Source organism: Heterocephalus glaber, unplaced genomic scaffold, assembly GCF_053883595.1.
Source record: "Heterocephalus glaber isolate CG9 unplaced genomic scaffold, H.glaber_assembly_v1.0 deba00001447, whole genome shotgun sequence".
In the NCBI taxonomy this organism is placed as follows: Eukaryota; Metazoa; Chordata; class Mammalia; order Rodentia; family Bathyergidae; genus Heterocephalus; species Heterocephalus glaber.
This window is the reverse complement of record NW_028258299.1, coordinates 13,746,532-13,772,939: the sequence shown is the minus strand read 5'-3', so window position 1 is coordinate 13,772,939 and position 26,408 is coordinate 13,746,532. Positions and strand designations below refer to the sequence as shown.

At 42.2% G+C, this 26,408-nt stretch overlaps 1 protein-coding gene across 3 annotated transcripts in view; it reads left to right on the top strand.

The window, feature by feature from the left end:
• The first annotated feature begins 2,164 nt into the window (after nucleotides 1-2,164).
• Nucleotides 2,165-26,408, top strand: part of Ttc4 (tetratricopeptide repeat domain 4) — a 29,071-nt gene continuing 4,827 nt past the window's right edge. The window contains exons 1-8 of one of the 3 annotated variants that reach the window (XM_087214692.1): nucleotides 2,165-2,364; nucleotides 8,222-8,339; nucleotides 9,307-9,468; nucleotides 15,227-15,304; nucleotides 17,548-17,672; nucleotides 22,544-22,630; nucleotides 24,460-24,677; nucleotides 25,136-25,217. In XM_087214692.1, coding sequence (XP_087070818.1) covers nucleotides 2,254-2,364; nucleotides 8,222-8,339; nucleotides 9,307-9,468; nucleotides 15,227-15,304; nucleotides 17,548-17,672; nucleotides 22,544-22,630; nucleotides 24,460-24,677; nucleotides 25,136-25,217 — 981 coding nt within the window. In that variant the 5' untranslated portion in view covers nucleotides 2,165-2,253. Of the gene's footprint in view, nucleotides 2,365-4,559; nucleotides 4,653-8,221; nucleotides 8,340-9,306; nucleotides 9,469-15,226; nucleotides 15,305-17,547; nucleotides 17,673-22,543; nucleotides 22,631-24,459; nucleotides 24,678-25,135; nucleotides 25,218-26,408 lie in introns of those variants that run through there. The other 2 variants (XM_087214694.1, XM_087214693.1) reach the window with 2 other exon arrangements.

Genomic DNA, 26,408 nt, shown 5'->3' with positions numbered 1-26,408 from the left:
AGGCCAGCTTTCTCACCTCATCTTACTGGTGGGGACTCAGCCTAACACAGTTTAAGGGGGACTGGGACTTGTCCAAGGTCACACAAGGGAACCAGTGAAGGTGTGGTCCTCAAAGGTGTCCCAAGTCTCATGCCTTGTTTCTATCCAGAGACACTGGTGCATTCACTTGCCAGGGCCAGTGACCTCGGAGCAGAGGCTGGTTCAGTCAGGCCCTGGCCAAGGTCCATAAGTAGCCTTGAGTTGGAAGGTTGAAGAGCACAGGGCAGGTCATTTCCTCTCAGCTTTCCCTACTGGTATCTGTAAAATGGGTTCTTACCTCACAGGGTTCCTATGGGAATCAAATTAAACATTGGAAGAAAAAAAGAAAAGAAACAAAACAAAAGAAAACAAAAAAAACATTGGAAGCTGCTATGGTTGAATATGGTTCGTCACTATCCATCTCACACTGCAGTTTTGTTCTCATCACAGCAGAGCTGGGAGGTGGGGCCTGGAGCGTGGTGTTTGGGCCTGGGTGAGTGGGTTGTTACACAGTGAGGCCACACTGCTGTTCATGCTGGGGCCTCTCCTGCACGTGTGCCTTCTTGCTCATTTGCTTTCTGCCACAAAGGCCTACTCCAAAAGCTGAGAAGATGCCAGTGCCGTGCTCCTGGGACTTGGCAGCCTCCAGAACCATGAGCCAAAATAAACCCCTTTCCTTGTAAATTTCCCAGTCGCAGGCACTTGAAAACAGTAAAACAGAAGCAAAAGCACTTTATAGGCTCTGCGCTCAAGAAGGGAACAGATGATGAAGAGGAGAATAAGGGGAACCAGGGTTGCGAGCAGGGGTGGAGGAGGAAGTGTACATGAGGTCGGAGGGAAGGGGCACTCGGACCACATGTTCTCCTGGATGTGCAGTTAGAAGGGAGAGAGGGTCCTGGCCCCAGAAGGCTCACCCTCATCTCCTCAGCCTTGCTCTCTTTATCCCGAACCAGTGATGACCAAGCCTGCCAGTGCCACCGTTGGCCTCAGTCTCCTCACCCTTGGCTTCTTGTCCTTCACTTGGCAGCCCCGGCCTCCCCGAACAAAATGGCTCAGGATCCTCCCTCCCTCCAGGTCTTTCCAGGGCCTCACTGTTCTCTGCAGGACAAAGACCAAGAGGGCAGCCAGGCCCTCTAGCCCCATCCACCGTGTTGGCCTCACTGCTTAGGTCACGTGGTGCCCAGCCAGCCAGGCTGTCATACACTTTCAGGCCTCTCTGTACACCAGCTTCTGCCACCTAATGCCCAGCTTCCCTCTTGAGTGCAGAGCCCTTTCTCATCTGCGTCTCTGTCAGTGGGAAGCCTCCTGGACCCCACGCTTCCCCGTCTCCACTGTGCAGACTTGTGTAGACCCGACTGCTGTCTGCTTCTCTAGGAGCACCCCAAAGCTATGGCGGCTGCACAGGGCTCTGTGGCCATCTGCGGGATGACCGGGTGGCTGCAGAAAGTCAAGCAGGCCTGCCTCACCCGGACTGCAGACCCTGCTCCCTCTGCTGTGAGGGTGAGGCCGGGGTTAAACTCAGAAACAGACACGTCTGGCCAATCACACCTTCCCTCAAAACTCTCCACAAGCCGGGTGTGGTGGCACACACCTGTCATCCTGGGAGGCGGTGACAGGACAATCACCGGTTTGACCCCAACCTGGGAAATTGAGGGACTCAGTGAGATCCTGCCTCAAATTTAAAAATCAAAAGGGCTGGGGATGTAGTTCAGTGGGAAGGCCCCGGGCTCAATCCCTGCTACAGCAACAAACAAAGCCCCCAGAACACCTCTCCACAGGGTTCCACCCGACCGAGAGGAAAAGCCGAGTCCTCACAGTCAGTGCTTTGTCCCTGCCACATCATCACCTCTGGCCCTTCCCCTGTTCCTGCTACTCTGGCTCTCTGCCCAAGCTCATGGCCACTCCACGCCCGCGCCAGGCACAAGTGCGAAGCAGAAGGCGCTCCGCTCCGTAAGTAGGGCCAACTGACTAATGGAGGAGTGCACGCACCGGCAGCGATCGCGGCGGCTCTGCAGCGCCTAGGCTCATCCACTACCCTGAACCCCAGCAACTTGGGGCAGAAGGCGGGACTGGGCAGAGGCCAGGGAGGGGCTGGCGCTCCTTCTCCTAGGGCTGCGGAACCCAAGCCGCGCGGTCTGGCACGGCCCGGAGGACTGAGGGGAGCGCACCGCGCCGCCGGAAGGAGGCGCGCGGCTTCTGGGCCCCAGGACTCCTGCGAGCGATCCGCGAGCGGCCATGGAGGGTTCTCAGCCTGACGCTGCCGACGACAATGACATGGACGCGTTCCTGGACAAGTTCCGGAGCCAGCCTTACCGCGGCGGCTTCCACGAGGATCACTGGGAGGAGGTGGGCGGTCCAGGGGGCGCTGCACGTGTGTGCGGGAGTCGGCAGGTGTCCTGGGCTCCCCCGCCTCCCTCACGCCCTGGGCGGTCCCTGTCGCTGCCAGCAGATGGGTGGTTTCAAGCTGAATGTTAGCAGTTTGCCTGGAGACTTTCAGAGTCTTCTTAAGCTGTCAGTTTATTAAAAGTCCAGGGGGTGCAGACAGGCCTTCGACTCCACTACCTGACGCTGGGACGGTTTTCTTAACTTCTCTGAGCCCATTCTTCATCTGTAAAATTGCTCTACCTATAGCACCAATCAGAGTTGTGGGAAAAATGAAATGAGACGGGTAGTTGAGGCGACAGCAACGAAAGAGCGTTCAATTAACCACCCTTGTATTCTGTTCGAAATGAAAAAAAGCCGGGGATTTAGCTCAGTGGCTCTGCGCCTGCCTGACAAGCGCAAGGTCCTGAGTTCGATTCCCGGTACCAAAAAAAAGAAAAAAAAGAATAGAAATCATTATCCGACATTCTCAACATGGGTATATATCCTCATAATATAATGTCTTTAACTCTTTTGGTAAGATACCAAGAAGGGGAATAGCTGTGTCAAATGGAATTTATGTTTTTAATTTTTTGAGGAATCTCTACTCTAATTTCCGTGCTGATTGTACTAGTTTACACTCCCATCAGCAGTGTAGAAGGGTTCCTTTTCCCCTTCATGATTATTCACCAGCATTTTTTGTCCTCTTTTTTTTTTTTTTTGGTGTCGGGGATCGAACTCGGGTCCTTGTGCTTGCGCAGCAGTCGGTGAAACCACTGAGCTAAATCCCTGGCCCTATCACCAGCATTTTTTACTATTTGATTTCTTCACTTGATCTTAGCCAAAAGGCCGAGAAGCGATACTATTTGATTTCTTGATGATAGCCATTTTTTTTCTGGAGAAATACGGTGTCCGAATGCTGTTTTAATTTGCATCCCTCTAAATGGCCAGCAGTGTTGAACATTTTTTTCATGTATTTATTGGCCAGTTTTACTTTTGAGAAGTATCTAATCACTATTGTTGCCCATTTTTGATTGAGTCTTTTATTTTTGAGAGGTCTAATTTTTTTGAGTTCTTTATATATTCTAGATCTAAATCCTCTGTCTGAGGAGTAGCTGCCAAAATTTTTTCCCCACTCTGTAGGTTGTCTCTTCACTTCCTTTGCTGTGTAGAAGCTTTTTGTTTTTTGGTACTGGGGATTGAAGTCGGAACCTTGCGCTTGTGAGGCAGGTGCCGGAACCACTGAGCTAAGCCCCTGGCAGAAGCTTTTTAATTTGATATGATCTCATCTGTTGATTTTCAGTATTAATTCTTGTGCCATTGGGTTCTGCTCAGAAAGTCCTTGTCTAAGCCCATGTCTGCAAGAGTATTATGTATTTTATCTTCCAGCAGGTTAAGTGTTTCTGTTTTAGCATTTAGATTTTTGATACATTTTGATTTTAGTTTAGTACATGGTGAGAGACATGGGTCTAGACTCAATCTTCTACATGTGGACACCCAGTTTTCCCACCACCATATGTTAAAGAGGCTCTCTTTCCTCTAGCATATGCTCTTAGTTTTGGTACTGGGGATCAAACTCAGGACCTTGCACTTGGCAGGCAGGTGCAGTGCCACTGAGCTAAATCCCCGGGCCTCTAGCATATGCTTTTGACTCCTTTGTCAAAGATCAAATAGCTGAATATGCCTGGGTTTGTTTCTGCTTCCTCTGCTCTCTTCCATTGATCCCTGTCTGTTTTTGTGCCAGTACCATGCTGTTTTAATCACAGTAGGTTTGTGGTATAACTTCAAACCTGGGATTGTGATGGCTCCTCCTTTGCTTTTGTTACCCATGATTACTTTTACTATTCTAGGTCTCTTCTGGTTCCATGTGGATTTTAGGATTGTTTTCTCTAGATCTGTGAGAAATGCTGTTGATATTTTGATTGGGATTGCCTTAAATGTATATATCACAGTTGGAAGTATAGCCATTTTGATTATATTGGTTCTGCCTATCCAGGAATAGGGGTTAGCTTTCCATTTTTTGATGTCCTTGATTTCTTTTCTCAGAGTGATATAATCTTCATTGTAGAGGGCTTTCACTTCCTTGGTTAGATTAATTCCTAGGTATTTAATTTTTCTTGATGCTATTGTGAATGGTATTGTTTTCCTAATTACTTTCTCAGTGAGTTCAATATTAGTACCTAGGAACGCTATTGATTTTTTGTGTGTTTGTTTTTTATCTGCTACATTGCTGAATTTGGTTATTCTAGGGGTCCTTTGGTGGAATTTTTTGGGTAAGGAGACAATCATGTCATTTGAAAATAATGATACTTTGACTTTGTCCTTTCCTATAGGTATCCCTTTTATTTCTTTCTTTTACCTGATTGATCTGACTTTTTTTTTTTTCTCAGTACCAGGGATTGAACTCAGGACCTTGTGCTTGTGAGGCAGGTGCAGTGCCACTGAGCTACATCCCTGGTCCTGGTCTGGCTAATGTTTCATGAACTACGTGCAACAGGATCGGTGATAGTGGACATCCTTTTCTTGTTCCTAATTCTAGAGGGAAAGCTTTCAGTTTTTCCACATTTAATATGATGTAGGCAGTAGGTTGATCATAAATAACTTTGTCAGATTGAGATAAGGTCCTCCTGTGTCTTTTATTTTCAGGGTTTTTTTTTTTTTTTTTGGTACTGGGTATCAAACTCGGGTCCTTGTGCTTGCGCAGCAGGTGGTAAAACTACTGAGCTAAATCCCCGGCCCTATTTTCAGTATTTTCAGGGTTTTTGTCATGAATGGATGTTGGATTTTGTTGGTGGTTTTTTCTGTGTCTGTTAAAAGATGATCATGCGATTTTTGTCCTTGCTTCTGTTTATGTGATAAATTACATTTATTGATTCTTGTATGTTGAAACATCCTTGCATCCCTGGAATGAATTCTCCTTGGTCATGGTGTATGATCTTTTTGATGATTTGTTCCATTCTGCTTATTAGTATCTTGTTGAAGATTTTTGCATCTGTGTTCATTAGAGAGATTAGTTCTCTTTTTTGGTTGGAACCCTGTCTGGTTTTGGGATCAGGGTAATGATAATTTTCCATTTTGGGAGTATTCCTTCCCTCTGAATTTCATGAAAGAGCTTGAGGATTATTGATGTTAGATCTTTCCCAAAGTTCTTGTAGAAATCGGCAGTGAATTCATCAGGTCCTGGGCTTTTCTTACTTGGTAGGTTTTTGTATTAGTCTTTCAGTTTCATCGTCTGTTATTGGGTTATTCAGGATTTTTAAGTCTCTTTTGGCTCAGTTTTGGTAATTCACATCTATCTAGGAATCTTTCCATTTCTTCTGAGTTCTCCAATTTTTTTGACATACAGGTTTGTGAAGTAGTTGCTAATAATCTTCTGGATTTTGGTGGTGTCTTTGTGATTTCACCTTTTTCCTTTCTTTTCTTTTTTTGGTGCTGGAAATCAAACTCAGGGCCTCGCTCTTGCCAGGCAGGCACTATGACGCTGAGCTACATTCCCGGCCCACCTTTCTCATTTCTAATTGCATCGATTTGTGTCTTTACTTTTTTGGGTAAGATTGGCTAAGAGGTTGTCTGTTTTGTTTATTCTTTCAAAGAACCAGCTCTTTGATGCATTGATTCTTTGTATTATTTTTTTAGTCTCCATTTCATTGATTTCTGCTCTGATCTTTATAATTGCCTTCCTTATACAAACTCTGGATTTATTCTTGTTTTTCTAGGTCCTTGAAGTGCATCATTAGGTTATTTATTTGAACATGTTGTGTGTTTCTAATATGGTCATTCACAGCTATAAACTTCCCTCATAGAATTGCTTTCATTGTGTCCCATAAATTTTGGTATGTTGTACTGACATTATCATTTAATTCTAGGAACTGTCTTATTTCTCCTTTAATGTTTTGTGACCCATTGATTATTCAAGAGTTTGTTGTTTAATTTCCATGCATTTGCATAATTTCTGTGGTTTCCTTTGCCATTACTTTCTAGTTTCATTGCATAGTGATCTCATAATATGGATGGTAAAATTTTGATTCTTTTGTATTTACTTAAGCAGGCTTTCTTACTTACAGTGGACCCTTGACTTTCGAACTCAATTGGTTCCTGAGGGCTGGTTGTAACTCAAGTTGGTTGTGAGTCAGTACAGCTGAGATCTGGATGTTTACCTGGGTACATGCTATAGATAACAAGAGGCAGATGAATCTTGCATTAACCTAATTAACCCAAGTTGTTCATATGTCAGGCTGGTCATAACTTGAGGTCCACTGTATGTGAAAGTACCATGACCTGCTGAAAACAATGTGTATTCTATTGTTGTTGGTTGGAACACTGTATATTATCTATTAAGTACATTTATTCAGAGGTTTGGCTTAACTCTGATAATGCTTTGTTGATTTTTTGTTTGAACTATTTGTGGTAATGGGGTATTGAGGTCCCCAATTATAACTGTATTGATGTTTATCTGCTCTTTTATGTCCATTAATGTTTGTTTTATGAAGTTGGGTGCACTGTGGTTTGTTGCATATATGTTTATAATTGTTATCTCTCCCTGTTAAATAGTTCCATTAATCAATATTTAGTATCCTTCTCTACCTCTTTTGATCAGCTTTGACTTAAAGTGTACTTTAAGCATAGCATAACTACTCTTGTTTTGGGGCTTTTATTGCATGGAATATTGTTTTTCATCCTTTGATTTTTAGTCCATGAATTTCTTTTTGGGTTAAATGAACTTCTTGTATACAGCATATCATTGGATGCATTCTGCTAATCTGTGTCTTTTGATTGGCAAATTGAGACCATTTACATTGATGGTTATAACTGATAGGTATTTACTTATTCCTGTCATTGTATTATTTTCTCTCTCTCTCTCTCTCTTTTTTTTTGGTACTAGGGATCGAACTCGGGATCTTGCACTTATGAGACATGCGGCGGAACCACTGAGCTAAATCCCCAGCCCATCATTATATTATTTTCCTGTTGCTGTTTTCCTTCCTTTCCCTTCTACTTAATTGCTTGCCCTTCTTGGTGCATTCATTCTATTGGACCTTTTGACTGTTAGCTTCATTGTGTCTTTCTGGGACAGTGGTGAACTTATGGTACATGTGCTGCAGTGGGCTGTTTGTATCATTGAAAGTTCAAGGGGCTGGGGATTTAGCTCAGTGGTTCCACCGCCTGCTTCTCAAGCGCAAGGACCCGAGTTCGATCCCCGGTACCAAAAAAAAAAGAAAGTTCAAAAAGGTTTGCCACTACTGTTCTAGGATATTTAAAAAATTTTGAGGGGGGCCAGGGATTTAGCTCAACGGTTTTGCCGCCTGCTGTGCAAGTGCAAGGACCCAAGTTCAATCCCCGGTACCAAACAAAACAAAAAAACAAAAAAAATGTTTTGGAATGTTGGTTTGGTGGTCATGAATTTATTTAGGTGCTCTTTATCATGGAAATATCTTATTTCTCCATCAATTTTAAAAGATAATTTTGCAGGATATATCAGTCTGGGTTGGAAGTTGTTTCTTTTAGGCCTTGATACACTTCATTTCAAACTCTCCTTACCTTTAAAGTTTGTGTTGAGAAGTCTGCTGTTATTTTTTTTTTTTTTTTTTTGGTACTGGGGATTGAACTTGGGACCTTGTACCTGCAAGGCAGGTGGCGGCACCACTGAGCTAAATCCCCAGCCCGAGTCTACTGTAATTCTTATGGGTTTTCCTTTTTAAGTGATGCATTGCTTTTTTCTAACAGCTTTTACGACTCTGTTTTTGTGTTGGAGTTTTGGTTTTTTAAATTATGATGTGGCACAGAATGGTTTTTTTCTGATCGTGGCTATTCAAGGTTCTAAATTCATTCTTTTAAAATTCAGGAATTTGACAAGATCCCCTTATTTATGAAGAAAGCACCATCAGAAGTTGATCCCAAGGAGAATCCTGATTTGGCTTGCCTTCAGTCAATTATTTTTGATGAGGAGCGATCTCCAGAAGGTACCTTACATGACTAGCATTTGCTATGTGTCTCCTGTGGATTAAGATAAAGTGTACATTACAAAGGTTCTGACTGACCTGGGGCTACCTCATCACCATTCACTCCACATACACTTCTTTGATACTTCCTACTGCTAGGCATTGGGGATAAACAAGATATAGTTCCTGCCCCCAGTGAGAAACTAAATTGTCCTAAAGAATTGGTCCAAACCTGTGATAAGTGTCAGCAAATACATTATAGCTGTAGTGGATGCTATTGGAACACTGAAAGGCCAGGAGTGGGTTCACAAATCAGGAATTTGCACTCCAGAGAATAAAATAACATAAGGAAAAACAGAAGTATCATTTCTCCAGTGATTTTAAAAAAGGTCCTTTATTCAAAAGCTGGGATAGGCTGGGGATTTAGCTCAGTGGTTTTGATAGGCTGGGGATTTAGCTCAGTGGTTTTGTCGCCTGCTGTGCAAGTGCAAGGATGAGTTTGATCCCCGGTACCAAAAAAAAAAAAAAAAGCTAGGATAGCTATACCTTTATGCTTCTTCTTATCTGCTAAGTATTTAGTAGCGTGTCTTGTTAGATATTTGTAATTGATTGTAGCATTAAGTTTGCATGGTATTGATTCTCCATATCGATACCCATTTTTATCATAGCACTAATTTTGCATTTTCCCTTTTCCTGTTTGTTTCTTCTCTTTGCTTTGTCATATATTACATTATTGGATGATGTAGAATATTTATTTATTTATTTATTTTGAGGTTTGTTTTTTTTTTGAGACAGGGTCTCGCTTTATCGTTCTGGCTGCCCTTGAACTTACTGTGTAGCCCAGGCTGGCCTCAAACTCAAGGCAGTCTCCTGGCTCTGCCTCCCGAGTGCTGGGATTATAGGTGTGTGCCATCAGCTCTGGCTGTAGAATATTTTAAATGAACCTTATAAAACAGGAAATACTGACTTTTTCTCCTCTTCTTTTCAGAACAAGCCAAGACCTATAAAGATGAGGGCAATGACTACTTTAAAGAAAAAGACTATAAGAAAGCTATAATTTCATACACTGAAGGATTAAAGAAGAAATGTGTAGATCCTGATTTGAATGCTGTCCTTTATACCAACCGAGCAGCAGCACAGTACTATCTGGGTAATTTATTTCATTATTAAGTGCTTTCTAAATAATTACCTTACTGTAAAAGCGATTATAATGGCTAGTGGAGGGTTTAAGAGTATCAGAGGAAGAGGGGCTGTTCATCCCAGAAACCCAGTCTGGAGATAGTTTAGTGAATTCTGATCTCCCAGGGAGATATGATGAGAAGAAAAACAGATTGGATTGTATAACTTCTACTTCTGAATCAAAAAAGTGGCTTAGTCACTCTGGTAAGGTATTTGATGTATGAGTCAGTTTAATCCATGATTTTTGAGCCCAAATACTTCTATTCTTTCAAAAAATGTTTTTGTTTCCTTGTTTTTTTTCTGGTCTTTTTCTTCTCAGGGACACTAGAAGGATTAAGGCAGTAGAGATCTTTAGGTGAGAGAATCTGTATTAGCCTAAGGGGAATTGTTCAGAGTATTTTGTGCAACTCTTGAGGTAAAAACTATGTCTGGGAGGAAGTTTGGAAAATACTGTTTCTTTGTTGGAGATTTACAATGTACATTCACATGTTAAGGACACTAAGATGAAGAAGAACCAATGACTTTGGTTTTTTTGGTACTAGGGATCAAACTTGGAACCTTGCACTGTCGAGGCAGGCAGAGGCACCACTGAGCTAAATCCCTGGCCCCTTGCCCTGGGTTTCTTAAGTTTTGTTAGGCCCCTTTAGGTAACACAAACACTCAGGCATAACTTTGGAAAAAGCTTATCGCTTGAGTGATGGTATTGCTGGTGACTCCTCTGGGTGGTATTAGATACTTGTTTCTTATCACAGAGTTTAGAGAGGACCTGAGAGTGACTCGGGCATTTCGGAGGGGCCAGCAGAGGACAGGTGCTGCAGTCTAGCTGGAGTGGGTCTGGAGGCCTCATCACCATTGAGCAGAGGTCCTCCCCCAACCAGGTCTGCTCAGAGTGTTTTTGCCCCCATCTTGTTTTAGTAGAAAAAATTTAAAAGTCTTGAGTGGTTTAGAAACTTAGAAATTGTTTGGGCCAACAAATCCCTTAATTTTACATAAGCCCGGAAGGGATCTTTTGATTAATGCCAGAACCTGGACTAGAAACTTAATTTTTTTTTTTGAGGCACAATATTTATTGGTACATTTTAGATATACAAAATGGTAACACTCATGATAGGGAATTTGTACCTGTACAAGATATATCTTGCTTATTCTTCACCCCACCCCCACCCTTCTTCCCCTCCTTATATACCAAAGCTTTGTTTCCATTTTTCCTTCTATTTTCTCCATTTTTCCCGTCTCTTCTTTCCATTCCTCCTCCCCCTCCCTTCTTCCCCTTCTCATTTGAACATTTTCTTCCTATTTTCCAACATCTAGTATACATTTTATGTATTAATTTATGTTATACACATAATATATAGTATATGTTAATATAGTATATATTTATAATTTTATAATTATATATTATATAATATACTATATTTCCAATTTTGGCTCATCACACCAGAGAAGCAATGTGGTATTTAAACATGTGTGTCCAATTTATTTCACTTAAGAGTATGGTCTCAAGGTCCATCCATTTAGCTAGATATGTCTCAAGCTCATTTTTCTTTATGGGACAGTAGTACTCCATTGTATAAAAAGGCCACGTCTTCTTTATCCATTTGTCAGTTGATGGGCATTTGGGCTGTATCCAAGATTTAGCTATTACAAACTGTGCTGCTATAAACATGGGTGTGCATATATCACTAAGGTATGATGGTTTTAATTCTTTCGGGAAGATACCAAGAAGGGGAATATCTGGGTCAAATGGAACCTCCAGTTTTAGTTCTTTGACGAATTTCCATATTGATTTCCACGGTGGTTGTACCAGTCTACACTCCCACCAACAGTGGAGAAGGGTTCCTTTTTCACCGCAGTCCCGCCAGCATCTGTTATTGATTGTTATTCTTTTCTTTTTTCTTTTTTCAGTACCAGGAATTGAACTCAGAGCCTTGTGCTTGCCAGGTAGACAGACGTGGCTCCACTGAGCTACATGCCTGGTCCTGGTTGCTTTCTTGATAATAGCCATTTTTTCTGGAGTAAGATGGAAACTCAGCATTGTTTTAATTTGCATCTCTCAAATGACCAATGATATTGAACATTTTTTCATATATTTATTTGCTGTTTCTACTTCTTCATCTGAGTGTTCATCTCAGATACCCAGTTTTTGGATTGGGCCTTTAAATTTGGGGGGGGTGGTCTGGTGTTTTTGAATTCTTTATATATTCTAGATACTAGTCCTTTGTCTGAGGAACAGCTGGCGAAAATTTTTTCCTGCACTGTGGGCTGTCTCTTCACTGTGTTGGTGGTTTCTCTTTCAGTGCAAAAGCTTTTTAATAAGGTGAGATCCTAGTTGTTGATTCTTTGTGATAGTTCCTGTGTGATCACGGTTTTGTTCATAAAGTCTTTGTCTACACCAGTGTTTTCGAGAGTTCTACCTATTCTGTCTTTCAGCAGATTAAGTGTTTTTGTTTTAATATTTAGATCTTTGATCCATTTTGGGGTTTTTTGACCCATTTTGATTTTAGTTTAGTGTATAGTGAAAGATATGGGTCTAGTTTTAATCTTAAGCAAGTGGAAAGCCAGTTTTTCTAGCACCATTTATTAAAGAGGCTGTCCGTCTTCCAGTGAAAGTGTTTGGCTTCTTTGTCAAAGATAAGGTGGCTGAGTATGTCTGGAGTTGTTTCTGAATCTTCTAATCTGTTCTATTGATCCTCAGGTACATTTTTTTGCCAATGCCATGCTGTTTTTATCACAGTGATTTTCAAGTTAGGGATTGTGATGTCCTCTGCCTTGCCTTTGTTGCCCAGAATTGCCTTTGTTATTTTAGTTCTCTTCTGGTTCCAAATGAATTTAATTCTGTGAGATATGCAGTTGGAATTTTGATCGGGATTGCATTAAATCTGTATAACCATTTTGGAAGTAAGGCCATTTTCACTATACTGGTTCTTCCTACCCAAGAACAAGGGATATCTTTCCATTTTCTGATATCCTCTTCTATCTCCTTTTTCAGAGTACTGTAGTTTTCAATGTACTTCCTTCATTAGATTGATTCCTAGGTACTTCATTTTTTTGGATGGTATTGTGAAAAGGCCAATAAGAGTTTGACTTGTGGACAGAGGGAGAAATTAGGGTTGAGTTCTTGGCTTCTGGGGGAAGATATTAGGACCACCACTTGAAATGGTAGTCTAAGGATCTAAGGAAGAGGGAGCGGGTGTTAAAAGTCAGGGATGGGGATAAGGGATAATAAGTTTACTTGGGGCATCTCTGTGTGAGGAACATGTGAGACATCCAGGTGGAGAAGTGGAGAAAGTGATTGAATAGATCAGTATGAAACTTGGGACAAAGGCTTGGGGTGGAAATCTGTGTTCGTAGTCATCAGCGTAAAGATGAGGCAGGCACAGCCCAGAGTGGACAGAAGTCATCAGGGAGGCTGTGCAGCAGAGAGCAAGTGCTGGGGAGAAGCTCAGAGGAATCAGAATCAGGGACCTGGTAGGCAGTTTGGCCTAGAAGAGAGCTGATCAGGAGGAGAACCTGGGAAAAGCTGTATTATAGATGTTTAAAGCATAATTTCAAGGAAAAACCAGTACAGCAGAACAGCCGAGTGAAAGAACAGTTTCCCACCATCTCCCCATTCCAGGTGAGGGTCCCAGGCATTTAAGCTGGCCTGGCTTCTCCAGTGAGTCTCATGATGTCTTGGCCTCTCTCTCTTGTGAGCAGTGCAGGACTGTGACTTCATAGGGACAAATGTCTGCTTTTAGACTCTTTGATCATCACTTGCCGATTTATACATATGGGTATTTGGTTAACTTTTATTATAAAACTAATACATTTCTTATAACATTTTTGAAACATACAGAAAGATTTTAAAAAGAAAATTAAAATTTACCCATAGACCTACAAGCAGATAACCACTGTGAACATCTGGTATAGATATTTCCGGTCATGTTTGTTTATTTAAATTTAGTTTTCTTAATTTTTGGTGGTGGTGATGGTGGTGGTGGTGGTACTGGGGTTTGAATGCAGGGGCGTCTACCATGTGCTACATCCCTGGCCCTTTTTATTTCTATTTAATTAAACTTAATTTAATTTACTTATTTGGTTTTATGAGACAATGTCTTGTTTTGTAGTTCAGGCCGGCCTTGAATTTACTATGTAGCCCACGCTGACCTCAAACTCATAGTGATCCTCCTGCCTCAGCCTCTTGAATGCTGGGATTACAGGCATCTGCCACCATACCCAGCCTTTATTTTTTATTATGTGGTAGGGCTGCCCTAAAACTTGCAATCTTCCCGCCTCTGCCTCTTTAACTATCTAGAGTTATAGGTCTGCACCATGGCACTAGGTTTAAATTTAAGTAATCAAATAGTTCTATAAGGCCTGTTTGAAAAGCATGAGTCCCTTGACTGGCTCTCCTGCCATTTTCTGCTTCCCAGAGGCAAATATTCCTATTTTAGCTATTTCTTTTCATGTATACTTCATATTACTAAATTATTGTTATACTGCTGCTTTTTTTGTGCTGGGAATCAAACTTGGGACCTTGAGCTTGCCAGGCAGGTGCAGTGCCCCTGAGCCACATTCCCCAGCCATTGTGCTGCTGCTTTAATTTTTCAATTTTGGGTATTAGCCATTGTTTCTCTACTAAGGAAATGAATGCTATGCTTTCTTTTCCCACTGCCACCAAAGACCCACGCGTGTCTTGTCTTCCTGTCTGTATATGTGTTTGGGTTATTTTGCTAGTTCACGTTTCCATATGTGATCATGTAGAGGTTGATCTCAGCCAAACCATACTGAATATTCTAACCATTTTCCTTTTTTGTAACAAAACTTTGTTTTTCCCTAATTCCTTAAGTAGTAACTGTCTTAATTATTATATGTTTCCTTGGTTTTCACAGTGCTTACCCCTTCTTCAGTGTGATTCTGCCCTCTCCAATGTGGACTGGTTGCTCTCTGGGTTTCTGTCATCCCGGGACCACTCTTCCCCAGCTGTCTTTTTGTGTTTGCTCCCCATTCCCTTGGTCCCACAATTCCTTTTCTCTAGGTATAGGTTCAGTGTTTGGGGAACACATTCTTTTTTGTTTTGTTTTGTTTTGTTTTATGGGAACACATTCTTCATTTTCTCCCTGAAAAAAGAAGCATCAGAAGTAAATTTTCTTAAATCTTGTATGTCTGAAAGTATCTTTATTTTACTCTCACATTTGGGTTATCTTCAGTTTTTCACAATTAAAGCAGTGCTATAGTTAACAGGTTTTTACATTTATTCTTGCACATTTATAGATATATTTTTGAAGATAATATCCTGGAAGAAAATTGCTGGATTAAAGTATATGCACAAAAAACAAAACAGTGTATGCACAAAGTACACACTAATTTGTTCTTTAACTTATTCAGAAATTGTTTTTTTCTATATCTGTATCATTACTGGATGTTATCTGTCCGTAATTTTTGCCAACTTCATGTTGGTTTTCATTTCTTAATCACAAGTGGTGTTGAACGTCTTTTCACATGCTTACCAGCCATTATAGTTCTTCTGTGGATTACCTGGTATTGTAAACATTTCTTTCTTTCTTTCTTTCTTTTTTTTAAAACATTTCTAAGGTTCAGGGAACACAGGTATATTTTTTCTGAAAATAGTTGCTGTGATTTATATTTCTCCAAGATCGTACAAGAATGTCTTTGTCAATGGACACATATTTTGGAAAAATTTTGATTTCAAAACTTGTTCTTTCTTTCACTAAATGACTTTTTGTTAGGCAATTTTCGTTCTGCTCTCAATGATGTGATGGCTGCCAGAAAACTAAAACCCCACCACCTCAAAGCCATAGTGAGAGGTAAGTCTCACAGAGCTGCAGTAGTATAGTTATTGGCACTCACTCTACCAGAAATTGACATTTAAAGCTATGAAGTCCCCTTATTTTTGCAATCTTGATATTAAGTTCCTGTTCCTTATCAACAGCAACATGCCATTTTAAAAGAATTCCTCAGAGAATAAAATAATCTAACCCTTTATGCTGTAAGAATCTGTATAAAATTTGAAACTCCTCATTTTAAATTCATAAGGAATAAAATTAATTAAAACAAAGCAGTTCCAAAAGCCACATTCTGATTTTTTTTTCCAAAGTAGCTGATTGAAAAAATATATATAAATAAATAAATAAAGCTGGGCCAGGGATTTAGCTCAGTGGTTCCACCGCCTGTCTCGAAAGCGCAAGGACCTGAGTTTGATCCCCGGTACCAAAAAAAAAAAAAAAACAAATTAGCTGATTGAAAGGCAAGATTTTCAAATGCCATGTTAATGTTAATTAAAAGAGAAGTTATGGGACCTTTGTCATAACTCTGATGCTGTGATGTTTCCAGATTCTTTTTTCTGTTGTAGTCTGAACTTTCTGTGTCATCATAGTGGTTTTATTACTTTTATAATATTTTTTATTACTTTTAGCTCATAAGTGCTCTGCAAACTTTAATTTGTTCATCTCATATTGATATCCCCTGTATTCCCATGGAGCAGCTTAATACACTTCCCCACAGCTATGGCTCTTCAGGTGTTCGTGCCTAGAGGATGGTAAGCAGGTCCATGTCCCTCAGCTGTGGAGAAAGGAGGCACTGAATTAAGACTGGCATGTAGTGTAGTCCTGTGGAATTAACCTGGGGTTAGAAGTCTGTAATCCTCAATTCACTTGTCAGTTTTACCTTTTAATGTGACTGTGAAGGACACCTACTCTGAGTGTCAGTTTGCTCATCCCTGGAAGATGGGATTAGATTCTTTTTTTTGGTACCAGGGAACTCAGGACCTTGCACTTTCGAGGCAGGCGATGGAACCACTGAGCTAAATCCCCGGCTCAGGATTAGATTCTTTTGACATCTAAACCTTTACAACTTTACAATTCTGATCCTGAAATTCTGTGGAAAGCCTAAAGAGGCTAACTAGAGAAAAATGAACACTACAGAGTTAAAACTTTTCTCCTCTTGGTACTGGGGATCAAACCCAGGGGCACTCTATCACAGAACTACATCCTCAGCCCTTTTTATTCTTTTATTTTTGAGACAGTGTCTTGCTATGATCCCAGATTGGTCTCAAGTTTGCAATTCTCCTGCTTCAACCTCCTGAGTAGCTAGAATTACAGACATACACCACTGTACCAGTTAAAACATTTTTTTTAAATAGCAGAAGCAGCTTGAACTTATAGCCTTGAACAAAATTAGAAAAGACATAACAGTTTTTTTGTTTTTAGGTGGGGTTTTTTGTTTGTTTGTTTGTTCTTGGTACCAGATCGAACTCAGGACCTTGCGCTTGCAAGGCAGGCACAGAATCACTGAGCTAAATCCCCCAGTCCTGTTTGTTTGTCTTTTGGAGACAGAGTCTTGCTATGTAGTTCAGACTGGCCTTGAATTCACTTTGCAGCCCAAGCTGGCCTCGACCTCCCAGCAGTCATTCTGCCTCAGCCTCCTGAGTGCTTGAACTACAGGTGTGCACCACCACGCCTGGCTAGGGAAACAACATCTTGATCCTGCTACTACCTTGATGAATGGCTGAGGCAAATTCTGCTTTCTGTCTATGTTTTAAAAATCACCTGAGTTAGGGCCAGGGATTTAGCTCAGTGGTTCTGGCGCCTTCCACGCAAGTTCAAGGTCCCAAGTTCGATCCCCGGTACCAAAAACAAAAAAACAAACAAAAAAAATCACCTGAGTTGGACTTTATTTTTTCCATTTGTAGTTGAGGAACCAGAAGCTCTGAGATTTTCAGTTCTTTGTCCAAGGTTTAGCTGATAAAAGACAGAGTCTTATTTCCACAGCCTGTGTGTCTGTGTGATTCCAGAGCCTTTGTTCTTTGCCCCTAAACCATATCCTTTCCTACTTTTAGAGTACTTAAATACCAAGGAGACTTACCGGAGTTTTGAGCTGAATGAGCATGAGGGATATTTCTGACTAGGATACAGAAAATATTCTTGCTTCTCTGCGGACTGAAGTCCAAGGGCTCAGCCTCTGTTTTCCTTTCAGGAGCTTGGCTGGTGGATGGTGGGTGGGCTGGCACATGTGTATTGTTCCTAGACCCTAAGGGCTGTGGTTTCTCTAGGTGCCCTGTGCCATCTAGAACTGAAACACTTTGCTGAGGCTGTGAGCTGGTGTGACGAGGGGCTGCTGATAGATGCCAAGGAAAAGAAGCTTCTGGAAGTGAGGTCTAAAGCAGACAAGCTGAAGGTTGGTGACATCGGCAGACAATTGGCATTTTCTAATTAGCACTAATTAGCATTCATCAGATTATTTCTCTCAGGTTACTGTAAAGTTTTTCCTCTTCAAAGACGAAATCTAGGCACTACGGATGTTAACTCAAGTGATAGGCCCTAGGTTGATCCACGCCTCCTGGGGAAAAAAAGACCAAACCAAAACCAGTTCCTACCCTTGGAACTCTGTGGAGGGCACAAACAAGACAGTAGAGGCAAGCAAGAATATAACAGTGTATGGCGGTAGTTTACTGCAGTGGCATCTAACATTGCCCTGCCAAGAGCAGGCAGTAGATGGAGATAGCATAGAAGGTTTGGAGAGAGAAGTGATGCCTCAGCCTAATGTCAAAGACTGAGCAGAGGTTTACTGAACTGAATGATGCTGGGGAGAACACTGCAGACAGGAGCCTTTGGAGGATAAGGGTTAAATGGTTGTGTGTGTGTGTGTGTGTGTGTCTGTCTGTCTGTCTGTCTGTCTTCTTAGTACATTTCCTAACATAGAGTTAGGACTCTGTAGAAAGTGGCTATTAGGATTTGAATAAATCCTAATACATGCTGCCTGCCTTTCAAGCGCAAGGACCTGAGTTTGATTCCCGGTACCCAAAAAAACCCCCCAAAATTAAATAAATAAATAGGAACAACTAAGAGTGCTGTAGTCTATCTGTGCACTACTTAAAGCTCTTAAAAGAGAGAAGGGGAGCCAGGTGTGGTGGCGCATGCCTGTAATCCCAGTGCTCAGGAGGCAGAGGCAGAAGAATTGCTGCAAGTGTGAGGTCAGCCTGGGCTACATAGTGAGTTCAAGGCCAGCCTGAATTACAGAGTGAGACCTTGTCTCAAAAAAAAGAGAGAGAGAGAGAGTGAAAGAGAAAAATCAGTTAAACATTTAAACAAAACCTTACATTTCTACAATGATGTGCAACTCCCATAAGTAGACACCTATAAATTGCTGATGAAATGCCATATACCTGGCATATAACAGCTTAAAATGATGATTAAAAACAGTAATAATGATTAAATAACATTAATACCAAAAAATCATACCCAACATTGAGAAAGTACTTACTGTGTATGCGTTCCAGGCACTGGTTTAACATTTTCACTTACATTAAGCCATCTGAACCCTAAATCAGCCCTGATTTACTAGAGAGGTAGCTAATGTGCAGGAAGACAAGAGGTTGCGCCACTTACACAGCTCTGGTGAAGCAGGACTTCAAGTTCACGCCAGATACCAGTCTTAGCATCTGTGCACGCGACCTCACATGTCTGTTCAGTGCCAAGCTAGAAGCAAACTTCACTCTTTTAATTCCCAGTTTCCACCTCTTCTCACTGCTGAGCCAATGGAATGGAAAGTTTCACTGCACTCCCTTGCTGCCTTCAGCTCCCCTAAATAGGAAGTTAGAAGTCATTGTGGTACTATGAAATGGCAGAAAAGGTAGATATCTATGGATCCTTGTGGCTCAGTAACAGAAATTTTAAGCCTAGGTAATTGGGTGTGAGTCAGAATTTCTGAAAGGGGTATATATAGGAGCAAAGTCAGGAGGGCTGCTGTGGAAGGCTGTCACCAAAACTGTCCACAGAAAAACCCTCAGTGGGCCTAAATGAAGGCATTTTGTTCCTGTAGCACAGGCACAATTAAAGGGAGATTTCGGGGCCCAAAGCCTGGCATCGCTTGCTAAATAGCAGTATTCCCCTGTATCTGAGTACACACTGATGCTAGGTTCCGTTCTGATTGGCATATGAAGCAGTAGATCTCATTTGGCTACATAATACCAAAGTAGACATGAAGGGGATGAATTATTACCAGAGATAAAATGAGTCATTTTTTAAATGATGAAAGAATCACTTTATAAGAATATTTAGTGATTCTTAATATATAAGCACCTAATAACAGCTTCAAAATATGTGAAGTAAAAATTGACAACTCAAGGAAGCACTAAGTCCACAAATGGGTGTCATGGGAGACGTGACAATATCTCTCCCACAGGGTGCACTGAACAAGCAGATAAGAAATAGAGGGTGATGTCAGTGGAAATGGTGTGCTAAAGACCTAGAAAAAACTTTCCTCCTGGGCCGGGGATTTAGCTCAGTGGTTCCGCCGCCTGCCTTGCAAGCGGAAGGACCCGAGTTCGATCCCCGGTACCAAAAAAAAAAAAAAGAATAAAACTTTCCTCCATAAAATGCATGAGATAACTTGCAAAAATTGTCAGTTAACTTTTCTAAAACTCTAAAAATGAACTAGAGACTTGCAGCAGTCTAGGGAGTGTTTATTTAAGAAAAATGGCCAAGCCTTGTAAGAACAGAAAATTTGTGGCACTTTAATTTGTCTTTCCTAGGTTCCCTTCCACAGTTCCTCAGTACCCTTGAAAGTCAGCAGCCCAGAGTCATGGTGAAAACACGGGGTCTGGCAGCCCCCAGAGTAGGTAGAATAGGGCTGAAGCCCTCTCAGAGCCCCATTGCCAGGGAACTGTTTTTAACCTGTCCACCTAGTGGGTCCTGGCAGACCCACTCACAGCTCTTTTATATGACCTGTCTTGGAGCTCACTCAATATGCAAAGCCATTTCACATGTAGGTGCCGGGGTCGGGGGGAGTGTAAAAAACCATTAAAAGCAATTGTTTAAGATTCCAGCTACCTGAGGCAGTAGATGGCACTGGGACAAACAATAGGCTTATAAAAAGCTGAGGATTTTCTCAGAAAACATGCAGACTTGTGAAATTCCATGAAATGCACCAGCATAGGCATAGTGGTGTTCTAGAAGTGGAGCAGAGAAGGGACAAAAGAATGATTTGAAGAAGCTGGGTGTGATGGTGAATGCCTGTAATCCCAGCACTCGGGAGACTAAGGCAGGAGAATCACTGGGAGTCCTAGGTCAGCCTGGGCTACATAGTGAGTTCAAGACGTGCCTAAACTACAGAGCAAGACCCTGTCTCAAAAAACAAACAAAAAAAGATTTGAAGAGTAATGTTCAAAAACTTCTTAAATTTATTGAAAAATGTTATCTATTTAGATATAGCTATATCTGATTATATTTATGTATATATGTATGTATATATCTCAAAGAAGTTTAAAACTAAAAGTAGAGCCAAATGTGGTGGCACACACCTGTAATCCCAGCACTCAGGAGGCTGAGGCAGGAAGATCACCATGAGTTTGAGGCAGCCTGGGCTACATAGTGAGTTTAAGGCCAGCCTGAGTACATAGCAAGATCCCATCTTAAAATCAAACAAAACTACAAGTAGGGTAAACTTAACAGCAGTTGACACCAAGACACATCATTATCAAACTTGAAAGACAAAGAAGAGAACCTTAAAAGAGAGAAATGACTTTTCTTGTATAAATGAACCTCAGAATTAATGGCTGATTTTTTTTTTTTTTTTTTTGGTACTGGGGATTGAACTCTGGTCCTTGCGCCTGCATAGCAGACGACGAAACCAGTGAGCTAAATCCCCGGGCCAACAACTGATTTTTTATCAGAAAACATGAAGGCCAGAAGGCAGTGGGATGACATATTCAAAGTGCTGGAAGAAAACTTGCCAACCAAGAATTTTATATCCAAAAATTTATCCAACTGACTTTTTATCAGAAAACATGAAGGGCTGAAGGCAGAGGGATGACATACTCAAAGTGCTGGAAGAAAACTTTTCAACCAAGAATTTTATATCCAAAAATTTATCCTTCAGGGCTGGAGATTTTGCTTAGTGGTGCTGCTGCCTACCTCGAAAGCACAAGGTCCCGAGTTTGATCCCTGGTACCAAAAGAAACAAAAATTTATCCTTCAGAACTGAAAGAAAAGAAATAAAACTAGCTCTGCTGCAGATTTTATGGGCTCATGTATAGAAAATCCAAAGGGATCCACTAAAACTTTCTTGGAATTAATAGGTTGAGCAAGCTTACAGGATGTAACATCAGCTGGGCAAGTGGCACACGTCTGTAATCCCAGCACTTGGAAGGCTGAGGCAGGAGGATTGCCATGAGTTCGAGGCCAGCCTGAACTAATAGCAAGACCCTGTCTCAAAAAACTAAACAAAAACCAAAAAAACTAACAAACAGAACCAGATAATATGCAACAGAGACCAGACTGGTCTGCAAAACCTAAAGTATTTACTGTCTTGCCCTTTCCAGAAAATGTTTGCTGACTCCTGTTAATCCACATCCCAAGGGCAGAAGCAGGACAACTAGCGCTGGGTAGATTAGCAGGAGAAGGAAGTCTGAGTTACATTCCTGCCAGATCAAATAGAAGGGTGGTGTTTTTCTCTTGTGGATTATAATAGTGCAGCCTCTGATAAGTTCCTTCCATGAGTTTTTCCAGCGTGTTTTCCTGTGCCCCATCCACACTGGGGAAGGTGAAATTCCCCACAGGCTACTTGTCTGTCCTGGCATCAGTCCTTGTATGGAGAGTGCCTGTTTTCCTTCCCTGCTGGCATCTCCCTTGTCTAAGCCAGTGGTGGCGAACCTATGGCACACGTACTGCAGTGGGCTGTTTGTATCACTGAAGGCTCTGAAAGGTTCACCATCACTGGTCTAGATGCACCTTCTCAGGAGGCAGAATCCATGCCCCTCTGTGTGTTTCACAGCTCTGTTCACACCGCCAGAGTAACATAATGCGCCTGTTACACTTGGCTGTTCCCTTGCCCTTGCTTCTCAGTGAGCTCCTTGGGTACAGGAAGTGGATTGTAAACTTCTGCTGACACTGGGTCTGATGGCTCAGTGTGTGCTTTGTGCACGTTCAGTGACACAGGAGCACAGGTTGGGTAGAGAGCAGAGACTGTCATTTAGAGAGGGTGAGAGAAGGCTGGGGTAGAAGAAGAGCAGGTTCCCTGGAGCTGATACATCTGAATTTCATTTCTAGCGAACTGAACAGAGAGATGTGAGGAAAGCAAAGCTGAAAGAAAAGAAAGAGCAAAATCAGAACGAGGCTTTGCTCCAGGCCGTCAAGGTGAGTTCTCAAATCCTGTGACATCCACTAGTCTTGTGATGCCTGCTGCAAACCTTTCTTGGGATGCTTTCCCTGAATGTTCACTTTCTTTCTGCATCAGAGGGGCAGTGTGACAGCGGAGCCTGGGCTCTGGAGTCAGTTGCCCACTGTGCGCGCTGTCCCAGGGACACACAGACTGCTTGCCTGGGCTCAGCACTCTCATTCAGTCTGCACAGCACTATCCGAGGCGGGCTTGCTGCTGTTTTTCTAGCTGAGAAAGTCGTCCCAGAGAGGTGAAGGAACCTCACACAGTCACTGGCTGTCAGAGCCAGGGCCTTGCTCTTCACCACTGCATTATACTCATCCTGGGAAAATGTGAACCTTTCAGGTGTCGCTTCTCTAACTGTAACAGCAATAATAACAAAAATCCTTCTTTCCCTTCCCTGTGTTTCTTGCATTTTGAAGTAAATACAGTCTGACCCAAATCTGGCTTTACTTTGTTTGAAGTTCATCTTCCCAAATAGATAATACCTGTTGAGTGGCTGTGGAGCAGGTTTTGGTTTCATTCTTTGTTCAGTTACGTTATGCACCTACTTAAGTTCCTTGTTGACTTTGAGAACTTAGCACTACTAAAATGCAACCCACTTGGCATCCCAGCAAGCAATCCATTACTAGGTTTTAACAAATTGGATAGAATACTCCACATTTCCATTGACTCCTCAGTCACAGCGAGGGGCTTTATTTCCTTAAATGTAGCATATTGGAGCCATACTTCGTGTTACATTCCTGTAATCCCAGCACTTAGGGAAGCTGAGGCAGGAAGACTGTAAATTCAAGTCCTGTCTGGGCAACTTAATGAGATCCCGTCTCAAAAAAATAAATAAAGAGAGCTGGGGATATAGCTCAGCAGTAGAGCTCCCCTGAGTTCAATCTCCAGTACAGAGAGAGAGAGAGAGAGAGAGAATACTGGAATGCCTAAGGCATTGGCATGCAGACTTTTTTGTTCTTGTTCTGTTCTCTCCTTTAGTCCAGCCCTGCATCTTAGGCTTCAGTGTCCATAAGAAACTCTCAGCAGTACCTGAAGCTCTTTTTTTTTTTTTTTTTTGAGACAGGGTCTCACTATGCAGTTTAGGCTGGCCTTGAACTCTTGGTGATCCTCTTGCCTCAGCCTCCTGAGTGCTGGGGTTACAGGTATGTGCCACCACGCCTAGCTACAAAGCTCTATTTTACTGATGGTTTAAGGGGAAGGTCAGTAACTGCAGCCTTTGAAACAGCCATGCCTGTGTATATATTATCTATGCCCATGACTTCCCTAGAGCTAACCTAGGAACTTCAGCACGCAGCCATAAGATGTGATCTCCTATTCAGACCCTTGACTGACCCTCATTTCTGTGAGACATATCCTGTGTCCTCATCAAACTGAAACATTTGTTACTTGTATACTGGCTGCACTCTTCATCTCTTCTGTGCCCTGGCCTATGTGGCCTTTCTTAGTCATTACCGAAGGCCTAGCATTTCCCAGTAACCCCCGGCCCCAGGCTGAATTGATCCTTGTCTGCAGTTCCACAGCTCCATGTCATAACCTCCAGCACTGTCTCCCTCTAGACCAGAAATGGAGGCTTGAGGACAGGGAACCCTAGCTAGGTCCTCTGACACAGGAGATGCCTAGGGAAGACAAGTTAGACAAGGGGTGCCTCCTCCACGCCAAGCCTCAGGGGTACTGAAGAGGAACACCATGGAGCTGGCCCTCAGGGAGCTCACGTTGTTAGGGTTTCCTTATTTCAGTGAAGTGGGTTGTGTCCCCCCACACAGTAAGGTTTCTGGCGTCTGTCTGTTTGTGTCTGACCCAGGCTAGGAATATCAGGCTCATGTCTGAAGCTCCTGGTGAGGATGGAGAAGCAGCCTCAGAAGCTCTGGGCGAGGTGTTCCTGGATGGACTCAGCTCTGAGAACCCCTATGGCGCCAGGCTGAGTCTGGATGACCAGGGCAGGCTGAGCTGGCCTGCGCTGTTCCTGTACCCGGAATACGCCCAGTCGGACTTCATCTCTGCTTTTCACGAGGACTCCAGGTACTTCCTTGTCCAGCAGCCCCTGCTCTTCCTTGTACTCTCCCTGCTGCCTTGACACAGTGGGTAGGGAGATTTTTGGTTGAGGAGGGAAGAGAATAGAATAGAGGGTTTCAAACGGTCTGGTTTGATATGGCCTTGTTATGCCGTAGCTGATTGAACCTTTATTAAGTAGGTTTGCAACGACAAATACACGTTTCACCTCCACACTGCCTGGGCTAGTAACAGTATAGTGGCTGCCACAGAGTGGCCTGGATTAATGCTTAATGTAGCTAAATGTAAGAAATGCTTTTAACTGTTTAAAAAAATTATGTCATAGGGACAAATGATACACAGACACGTTTTGGGCAGTGCTGTCAAAATGGACTCGACCTTTCTATCTCTGGGAATTGTGTCCAGGGATTGGTGTGGGAAAGGAGATCATGAATTATTGATACCCGTGGTTCATATTATGTCCTTAGGTTTATTGATCATCTAATGGTGATGTTTGGTGAAACGCCATCTTGGGACTCAGAGCAAAAATACTGCCCTGATAATCTGGAGGTAAGAGAAGTTTTATTTCATTCATCTATGAAACTTTTTAAAGGGAGGCAGCTGAGGCATAGAGATAAATTTTTTTTTAAATTATGGTAAAATACATGTAATATTTACAATTTTAGGTACATAGTTCAGTGGCATTAACATTGTTTTACAACCATCAGCATCATCCCTCTCCATAAATTCCCATCATGCCAACCTGAACAGTAACAGCACATCCCTCTCCCATCAGTCCCTGGCAAGCACTATTCTGCTTCCTGTCTCTGTGGATGTGGCTGCTCTGGATACCACCTAAAAGTGGAATCATACAATATTTGTCCTTTTGTGGCTGACTTGCGTCACTTAGCATAGTATCTTCTGGTTCATCCGTGTTTTTTTTTTTTTTGGTACCGGGGATCGAACTCAGGACCTTGCACTTGCTCAGCAGGCTCCGGAACCACTGAGCTAAATCCCCGGCCCCTCATCTGTGTTGTAATATGTGTCATATTGTAGCATGTGTCAACCTTCCTTTTTTATTCTTTTTTGGTACTGGGGGTTGAACCCAGGGCCTTTGCACTAAGCTATATCTCAGTCCTTTTCTTATTTTTTTATTCTGAGACAGGTCTTGCTAAGTCTCTAAGTTGCCCAGTCTAGGCTCAAACATTCGATCCTCCTGCCTCAGCTTCCCAGAGTGCTGGGACTATGAGCATGTACCTAGCCTGTGTTTTTAAAGCTGAATAATATTTATTGCACTGTTGGGATTTTTTACAACGTAATCACGGTGTACAGTATGAAGAATTTATCTTCAGCTGGGCATGGTATTGCATGTTTGTAACCCTAACTACTTGGGAAGCTAAGGCAGCAGGATCACAAGTTTGAGGCTAAGTTTGGGCAACTTAGGAAGATCCTGTCCTAAAATTAAAAATAAAAAGGGCTGGGGTGTAGCTAGTGGTAGAATACTCCTGGGTTCAGTCTTCTGTACTGAAAACAGAAACCAATCTTCTTCTAATCATCTGAGAGTAAGATGCCAAGTAATGTCTCAGAACTCTGAATACTTTAGTCTGTGTTTCCTACAAACGAGGATATTTTTCTTCATAATCCCAAAAGAGCCATCAAAATTGGGAAATTAACAGTGGCACACTACTGTTCTGTAGTTCTGTAGCTTCATTAACATTTCCCAGATTGTCCCAGCAATTATTTTTTTGTTTTTGTTTTTTA